The sequence below is a fragment of the Poromitra crassiceps genome (genome assembly GCF_964638095.1).
Source record: "Poromitra crassiceps genome assembly, chromosome: 8".
NCBI classification, from domain to species: Eukaryota; Metazoa; Chordata; class Actinopteri; order Beryciformes; family Melamphaidae; genus Poromitra; species Poromitra crassiceps.
In genome coordinates, this window is record NC_139629.1 from 6,811,326 (window position 1) to 6,821,371 (window position 10,046).

Here is a 10,046-nt window from a genome sequence, read left to right on the forward strand (position 1 = left end):
AGTCCTAATTATCAAACATGTTTGATATGATCGGGACGGCCCCGATGAGGCTGTGAGCAGATCGGGAGGGTTAAGATTGGATCTGCAAACAGCTCACACTACAAGATAATCGGTGCCGAAAGTCGGGCCCGACCAAGCTTGGCAAGCTGCCAGGCCAGATTTCTCCTCCGATTCTCGGGAGGGGTGAATCGGGCATAAATCGGCCCGAAAATCCTGTAGTGTGAGCCAGCCTTAAGCTAGTTTGCAATGTTTGTCCCTAGATGTTATAAGGCAAGTGTCAAACAAACGTTATTATCTCAAAAACTATCGTGAGTGAGAGCACAAGTAGCTGAATGGTTTGATGTACTGCATAATATATGTATGTACTAGTTTTAAAATGTGTGAATTTAGTCAAAAGTACAGCCTGTATAAAAAAGTATGGTAGAGAGAATTGTGACATCACGTACTCAAGGCAGCCGCTATAGGATCCCACTGGTTGTGTATGGTTTGAACGGTGCAGGGGCGGGGCCTGGCTGAGCAATAACCATCGGAGGCAATTAGGGCAAATAACTTAAATTGATAACAAGTGACATCTAATACATCGTTCCATTGCAATATCAGCATAGAGCAATTCCGCCATTTTGGCCTGGAGGAGACTCTCTGATTCGCCGTCATGGTTCTGATGAACGTTCTGATGTTGTCTCAAGGAGGCAGTTTTCAGGCCAAAATGGCGGCAGCGCTGTTGTAAAAAAAACACTAGAGGGTCGACTCTTGCCTTCAATACTCTTTGATCAGCGTCTATCTGACCTCACCTAGACCCGTGTTCTCATTCAGCTCTTGTAACCTCATTAAGAGCAGTCTAAAGTCCGGGTAATGCAGCGGTAGATTCCCTGCCTACCAACACGAGGGTCGCAGGTTCGCGCCCCCGTGTTACCTCCGGCTTGGTCGAGCGCCCATACAGGCACGATTGGCTGTGTCTGCGGGTGGGAAGCAGGATTGAGGGTATATGTCCATGTCGCTGCACTAGCGCCTCCTCTGGTCGGCCGAGGTGTCTGTTCGGGGCGGAAGGGAACTGGTGGGAATAGCGTGATCCTCCCATGTGCTACGTCCTGCCGGTGAAGCTCCCTGCTCTCAGGTGAAAAGAAGCGCCTGGCAACTGTGCATGTGTCGGAGGAAGCATGGAGCTAGTCTACGGCTCTCCCCAGATCGGCAGAGGGTGGAGCAGCGACCGGGGCAGCACGGGGGAAATTGGTAGTACAACTGGGGAGAAAATGGGGGGAAAATCAGGAAAAATAAAACATGTAACAGTATACCGTATATGACACAAAATAAGGAAAAGCATAATAGGTCCCCTTTAAAGCTCAAAACGCACAGGGAGCGAAACTTGACGCGCAGCAATTTCTGTCCCTATAGCGCACTGCAAGCATCAGATCTGAAATGTATATGACAGAATCATCAGTATTTAGGGGAAAAGGCCACTAATGGCAGCGCTGCTGGAGGAAATGATGCAATCATTCTGTCCAAACTTTCACCAATCTCATCATGACATCCAGGGATAGGCTATATTTTGCTAGCCGAGTCTTGTTATAGTGTAGCGTAGCCTATTAATGCTGGCTGTATTTAAACTGCCGTGAGATTTGTTTGAGGAGCATATCGAGACAGACGGGGATGGAAGTGGGCAGAGAGGGAGGGGCAGGGGCGGGGGGATTCAGAGCACTTTGCTGTAGGGGTGGGACAAAATATCGATACTCACGGTATCGCGATATTTCCACTTGCGATACGTTATCGATACACTAGCACCAAGTATCGATATGTTTATTTAAAAAAAAAAAAAAAAAAAAAGTTTTTTTTTTTTTTTTTTTTTTTAATAAACAGGCTAAAATATTATGCTGTGTGTGGTAGTTCAAACATAGTTTCAAGTTGACGTTTATTTATGTTTGTAGTTGAAACAAAAACATAAATACTGTAGGCTACATGAATGGAAATGTTTGATCATTAATATCTACTTTTAGAAATGATATAGGTAGGTAGGTTATATAGGTTTTCTTGTTTTAATAATAATAATAAAAAGACTTAATGTGTAACTTTTCCTCCGTGTATCGAAAATGGTATGAGTGAGTGAGTGAACTCTGAGAGAGTTCATGTCAATTCTGCTAATAAATACATAATACCTGCTTCTTGCCTTTTAGGGGTATTTTTTTCTCTTCAGTTACACAGGTATCGTGATGTATCGTCTTCCAATATATCGATTATCGCAGTATCGCTGTATCGTGATAATATCGTTATCGAGGGCCAAGTATCGTGACGATATCGTATCGTGAGCTACTCAGCGATTCCCACCCCTACTTTGCTGCTGGAACCTCATTTGACGCTCCAAAATGTAAACAGGTTGGGAGTACGGGCGTCAAGGCAGTTTGACGCGTGTCAGAACGCTCTTGGTGCGTGTTCGGCCATTTAAAACAATAGGTGGACTTCAAAACGCGAGCGTCTGATGTGCGTTTAGGGCTTAAGAATAGAGGTGGACTGTTATATTTCTAAAGATTCGAGGCAGAGTATTAGACTGTTATATTTCTAAAGATTCGAGGCAGAGTATTTCCGGGAGTATTTGTGTAGAAGAAGATCTCATATAAACACAGTGGCCTCACCCGGAGAGGAGACTGCTTCAGACCTCTGTAAACAGGGGAGATCAAATATGCTAAAACAACAGCATGGCGAGGAAAGAGCAACAAATACATCAGCCTGTTCCCACACACTGACATCAACACAACAAATGACCACGCAGCTTTCACACAAAATACAATTACTGTAGGCGCAGGGTCACATGATGTGGCCTTATCACAAAAACTGAAACTCGGCAGGCTGCCTGTATAATCAAACTTCCATTACAAATAGAAACAAAGACATGAAAGAAAAAAGGGTAAAGCCGTACATCCTTTCCGGTGTAAAGTATAATAATAATAATATAGTATAACACATTCATTCTTAGGAACATCAGATGAGACTTGAATCAGTAGTCGTGAATGTGCCATGTAGCTGTTAGGAAGCTGCTCAGCTGCTCAGGCATGGGCTTATAATAAACTGGAGTGTTCTTTCTGAGTTGGACGTGCATACTGTGGCAGCTTTGCATTGCATTTGTATCCTTTCATTTTTCATTCATTTCGGGAGTTCATTGTCTGCACTTAAAATAGCTCATTTTATACGCATCTTAAAAGCGTCAATAGTGGACTGAGGACGGTACTATTTCCATTCTCTGCTGCTTCTTTTTTTAAGTGCCACTCTGGAAGAGCTGCATTGTTGGAGCACATGAGTGGTAGAAGGACTGGTAGCCTCAAACAAGCCGAGTAGAGCAGGACAAACTAGTGTAGGAAGGGGCTGGAGGGGGTAGAGAGAACGAGACAGAGGAGAGAGGGGGGAGCTGCGTAAAGGCAGAGGAGAGAGGGGGGAGCTGCGTAAAGGCAGAGGAGAGAGGGGGGAGCTGCGTAAAGGCAGAGGAGAGAGGGGGGAGCTGCGTAAAGGCAGAGGAGAGAGGGGGGAGCTGCGTAAAGGCAGAGGAGAGAGGGGGGAGCTGCGTAAAGGCAGAGGAGAGAGGGGGGAGCTGCGTAAAGGCAGAGGAGAGAGGGGGGAGCTGCGTAAAGACAGAGGAGAGAGGGGGGAGCTGCGTAAAGGCAGAGGAGAGAGGGGGGAGCTGCGTAAAGGCAGAGGAGAGAGGGGGGAGCTGCGTAAAGACAGAGGAGAGAGGGGGGAGCTGCGTAAAGACAGAGGAGAGAGGGGGGAGCTGCGTAAAGGCAGAGGAGAGAGGGGGGAGCTGCGTAAAGACAGAGGAGAGAGGGGGGAGCTGCGTAAAGGCAGAGGAGAGAGGGGGGAGCTGCGTAAAGACAGAGGAGAGAGGGGGGAGCTGCGTAAAGACAGAGGAGAGAGGGGGGAGCTGCGTAAAGACAGAGGAGAGAGGGGGGAGCTGCGTAAAGACAGAGGAGAGAGGGGGGAGCTGCGTAAAGACAGAGGAGAGAGGGGGGAGCTGCGTAAAGGCAGAGGAAAGAGGGGGGAGCTGCGTAAAGACAGAGGAGAGAGGGGGGAGCTGCGTAAAGACAGAGGAGAGAGGGGGGAGCTGCGTAAAGGCAGAGGAGAGAGGGGGGAGCTGCGTAAAGGCCATTCGTTGGAGCCTAGAAAGAGTATAATCAAAGACGATGGGATTTCAAGGAAGACGGCCCAACTTCAACTCACTTCCTGTCATTTTGGCACGTGGGTTTTGCTCATGGTTTTCCACGGACACGCCCACTTAGGAGGTTTTCGGCAGGTTCTGAGTCTATTGGAGTCAACGGGAAAAGTCAACGTGATCTCAGATTATGACAGATCCCATAGCCCCCATATTCATTACAGTAAATATTCTCCGACGCCAGATCAGGAGCACACTCTCGCGAGATTTGGCAACAGGAACTCATGTTAGCATGGAGCGATTAGCTAAAAAAGTTCATTGATGTAGTAGCTAAATCTGTGGCTAGAAAAAATATGTAATAATTAATTTAATATCTTAGTTTCAACTGTATTGAGCAGACAACGGGCAGCTTTGTGTTTATATGTGTGGTTTGTGCGCAGTTTGGGGAACTCACGATCTCCAAGTGGGGGCGGAGGGGGGGGGGAGTAACGAGACTTGGGGAGACGTGACCATGTGACCATTTGCATTCAATAGACTTGCTGCTAACAGTTGGCCAGATGCGGCCCGCGTTAGGGTGCAGAGTGGCCCCCCGACAATTTCCTAATTCACAATGAAAACTAAGATTAAATAAAATTTGACTGAGCTCCAGCTAAATTGTCAAATATGGCTGTCTGCTCGCCACCCAGGCACTTACAGTATATGTATTAACTATGCAAAAGAATGTGAGACTAAACTCCTGCTGACACCCCAAAATCCTACAATCTGCTACAGAAAAATTTATATTAATGTTTATTGACAATTGACTGGCCCCTTGCCTCCTGTCATTTTGCAAAAGTGGCCCCCAGGCAAAGCAAGTTTGAGTATCCGTGATCTATGGTATAATTGACAACATACAAGAATAAACTCCCGCACACTGTCTCCACATGCAAATAAAAGTTTAATAAGTCAAAGAAAAAGAATAACGTTTCGGTCGTAAGACTTTCATCAGATTCCTCTGCATGTGGAGACAGTGTGCGGGAGCTTATTCTTGTACTGTGTCGGGTTTTGTCCTTCTCCGACGCACCTGTTGAGCCTAGGTGTGTGAAAGCTTTTTTCCTTCATAATTGACAACATAAAGCGATACAGAGAGAGAGAGAGAGAGAGAGAGAGAGAGAGAGAGAGAGAGACAGAGAGAGTCGAGAGAGGGAGAGAGACAGAGAGAGAGAGTCGAGAGAGGGAGAGAGAGAGAGTCAAGAGAGCGAGAGAGAGAGACAGAGAGAGAGAGGGAGACAGAGAGACAGAGAGAGAGAGAGAGACAGAGAGACAGAGAGACAGACAGAGAGACAGAGAGAGAGAGAGAGAGAGAGAGATACAGAGAGAGAGAGAGAGAGACAGAGAGACAGAGAGAGAGAGAGAGTCGAGAGAGAGGGAGAAGGCAAAGCATCAGTCAGAGAGAAGCAATATGACATTGTTTCCCTCGCCTAAATTCTATGCACACACACACACACACACACACACACACACACACACACACACACACACACACACACACACACACACACACACACACACACACACACACACACACACACACACACACACTTCTATCTGCCACTCATCCACTTCTCTAAGAAGAATGAGATAAGTGGTAAGAGGAGTGCAGACAGACTCAGAGGTCGGGGGTTACGAAACTACCATCAAGTCCTAGAGAGGAAAGTGAAACAAATGTACCTTTAAATAACGGTGGAAAATTCAACCCATCTGTAATATGGGCCTGTTTTGATTTAAGTTGTAAAAATACAACCAACTTTATTAGGAACATGTTGGCCTAGCACATAAAAACCAATATCCCCTGGAAGTGTACTGCGTGCCGACAGCTTCATAAAACTTCCTATCAAATAAAGCCACCAACCTACAGTCAACCCAGTATTTCCAAAATCTGAACGTGAGCCACAATAACACTTAGTTTCAAGAGCTAAATATGTGTCAGCATACGGATTTTGGGGTAAGGCCAAGATTAGTGAAATTTACGCTCAGATTAGGGACTTTGTTCCAGGTTAATGTTGCATGCCAAGCCCCATATGATGACTGGCTCTCATATACTATAACCAAATCATTAGTAGGGCAGCAACTAACGATTATTTTCATAATCGATTAATCTGTCGATTATTTTCTTGATTAATCGATTAGTTGTTTGGTCTATAAAATGTCAGAAAATGGTAGCAAATGATGATCAGTGTTTCCCAAAGCCCAAGATGACGCCCTCAAATCTCTTGTTTTGTCAACAACTGAAAGATATCAGTTTACTGTCATAGAGGAGTAAAGAAACCAGAAAATATTCACATTTAAGAAGCTGGAATTAGAGAATTTAGACCTTTTCTCTTGTGCTCAAAACGATTAATCGATTATCAAAATAGTTGTCGATTAATTTTCTGTCGATAGACTAATCGATTAATCGTTGTAGCTCTAATCATTAGTGTAGCATGAATCCTAAATATGAGGAGTATCTGGGCTTAGAAATGTACTTAAGCAGCAGAGCCAACACTGGTTAAGGGTGAGCAGGATTTATTGTGTCTAGGCTGTTGCCTGCACATGCAATAAATAAACCCTGTAAAAATAAAACATGGAATAAATTAACTAAGCAGGACTGAATGTCAGAGAAGATCCATCCCATATGGACAGTCTTTATTTCAATGCTGTGTTCTCAAGAGAAGATGAACCTTTATGAAAAAGAACTATAGTAATCCTATATTGCATTTTAGAAAGATACTGGACAAATATCACAGCATTAGGAGGAATATTATACTGTAACAGGAGATTTAAAAAAAAACATACCACAAAGCACAAGGGTCACTAAAAACTTACTATTGAATACCAAGGACACAATAGGGCAGGCTACAGTATACTCCTTATATGAATATATGATTGTTAAACTTTTTCCATTGTTTGTGTTTGTGTGTGTGTGTGTGTGTGTGTGTGTGTGTGTGTGTGTGTGTGTGTGTGTGTGTGTGCATGCATGCATGTGTATATATATATATATACAGTATATATAGATATATAGATATATAGATTCTGTTCAGTTCAATGTGTAATGTTTACGTATGTAACAATTACTATTCAACCATAATGAACTAAGAGCTCAAGTTGAAGAGCTATATGGAACTAATGGGCTACATGCACAACTCCACTACTTCCTGAAATTAGTACAGCTTCTTCATTTCCTGTCATCACTATTGGATGAACTGATTAATGTCAGGTGTGCTGCAGTCACAACAATGATCAGGCACACCTGATTAATCAGTTCATCCAATAGTGTAGGACAGGAAATAAAGAAGCTGTACTAATTTCAGGAAGTAAAAAAGTTGTGCATGTAGCCTATTGCTGTCGGGATGGTGTGTCACAGCACCTATATGACACACCTCGTGTCGGGATGGTGTGTCACAGCACCTATATGACACACCTCGTGTCGGGATGGTGTGTCACAGCACCTATATGACACACCTCGTGTCGGGATGGTGTGTCACACCACCTATATGACACACCTCGTGTCGGGATGGTGTGTCACAGCACCTATATGACACACCTCGTGTCGGGATGGTGTGTCACACCACCTATATGACACACCTCGTGTCGGGATGGTGTGTCACAGCACCTATATGACACACCTCGTGGCAACTTTCTGGCTCGTGGTGGTGATGACCAATGCCTCCAGCAAATGAATAGCCTCTTTAGGAAGCCTCAATGCAGCTTCACAGCCAGCGGAGCTTTGAGTGTTTAGCAATGCTGATATTTTGATCCCCTTCATTTGGATCAACTGAATGAGAAACAAGTCTAACATACTATGGGCCTACCAGCGAGCATGGGACTTAGGCCTACAAATATGCCTGATGACTGATTGCTTATTGATGGAATTGACAGGTTGCACTCAGCGAAAATGTCCATAACAAGTCTTTCTCATGGTCATATTTCATTGAATGAAGTTGTTTAGGCCTTGCTACATAAAATGTGTTGAAGCCTTATGAGGCCCCTGGTCAGAGATGTACCTCTAAACGAACTGTCATGCAAGAAATCCCACCCAACTTAACGAACCAGGACAGTCTCAGTGCGTTTAGAGTACACACTTGCACTAGACCTCATTTGCTCTGCATGTCAGAGGAGCAACAGCCAACACAGTTTCCGTGGCAACCAGCATACAGCTCATAAGTGCTTGTCTCTATTACAGACATAATTGCCAATTAATAACACAGACACGATATTGTCCACTAAATCCATTACTGCAGTAGCTACACTTAACATCACACTAGTCTACTTAGAGAAGTTGCCTGTTCTGTTCGCCTATCTGACTGTGTGCGAGAGACAGCGCAACACGAGCAACTATAAAGAAAATGTCCTAACTAACTTTGTCCACCGTGCGTAATTGCGCGGCCCCGTAATTACGCACAGCGGACATTGCCGTTCTCTTTCTCAGCCTGTCAGGAGGATGAATAGGGTACAAACTTTTTGAACAAAGTAACACTTCTGTCACACATACCTGCTTCCATAGAAAGCTGTCCATGCCGTTTAAGCTCCAAGAAATAGCCACGTGGATGGTGGACAGTATAACTCCAGTGATGACGGCGGCGCGCATCCTGACGGGCAGCAGCGTGTAGATGACATGTATGAAGAACACGGTCCACCAAATCCCCTCAGAGGCACTCCTCGGCCGCACGAAAAACACTCCGACCACCTGCACCACCAGTACCAGCAGTATGACCACATAGCACACTATCCACATGTGGTCCTGGTGGAACCCGTTTCTGTTGCAAACCACCATAAGGACGAGGACGAGGAGGATGGCCGTGGAAAACACCACCACGTAGGTGACATGAGGCGTCCCGCCAGCGCAGTAGAACCCCAGCATGACCGTGTAGACCAGCACCAGCATGGCCATGAGCATGGTCAAGCTGCTCTGGTTGAGACGGAAAAAGTAGCGCTGATAGAGCGTCTCCAACTTCTCCGACTGGAATTTCTTGGACTTGAAAATGTGCATGACGCTGTTGCAGCAGGCCACCATGGAAAAGTCCACTTCGGGCATGACCTCTCCCTCCTCCTCCCCCGTCCTGAGCTTCTCCAGACCCAGCTCCACTGACTTGGGTCTCACCTCTCCGTCTGCGCGTTTAAGGGACGAGCGGTTCTTGTCTCGACTCGCCTCTCCATGCTCTTGCCAAGCGGATCTGGACCTGAAGCTGACCGTCGTGGAGGCTCTCGGTGCGGGCGGCCGGTGGTCCAGATCATCCTCTTCCCTCCATCGGCTACTGGAGCGCGAGAGCTTTTTGTGGGGAGATCTAGTAGAGTATGGGTACCCATTGGCGACGGACTCAGACTCGCCCCAAGCTGATTTGTGCTCAGTCCCTCCCCCCAGCCCAGGCGCACAGACTCCGGGTGGGCTGACACTATTCGATCTGGACATGATGGAGAGTGGAAAGCGACCGGGACCGGACTACAACACACAGAGAGAAAGTTGTACCTACCGAAATAGGAAAACAGGAACGAATGTTATTCCAGTGAAAAAGAACGATTACTCAGTACCAAATATGGCCTATCACACCTCCACGTTGAATTTGGTCCCGTAGTCTTTATTTCCCATGGCTAATTATTGTTTAAGTAGCCTACAGTGCGTTTTCAATCGAAGTCCCATACTGCGTTGAGTAGCCTATAAAGTCAGTCAGTATCCTAACTGTGGTCGGTGTCACCAGTTTTGTCACACTCCTTTAGAGGTAGCCTAAACATTCATTCTCTGATGTTTAAACAATGACATAGTAGCCTATTAAAACTTCTGACTGTAACGACAACTAACGCTATACCCAGGAACTGCTCTGGGGATAAAAAAAAGTATTGAACATGCGCAAAAGTCAACGGGGAACCATATCAGGGGGCATTAGGATTCGGCTCTACA

At 45.7% G+C, this 10,046-nt stretch overlaps 1 protein-coding gene across 1 annotated transcript in view; it reads right to left on the bottom strand.

The window, feature by feature from the left end:
* adcy5 (adenylate cyclase 5) overlaps positions 1–9,560 on the bottom strand; it is a gene marked incomplete at both ends in the record, with an annotated part of 169,361 nt that extends 159,801 nt beyond the window's left edge. Inside the window, one exon of the mRNA XM_083642258.1 lies at positions 8,643–9,560. Within this exon, the coding sequence (XP_083498384.1) occupies positions 8,643–9,560 (918 nt within the window). The remainder of the gene's footprint in view (positions 1–8,642) is intronic.
* Positions 9,561–10,046: the final 486 nt, after the last annotated feature.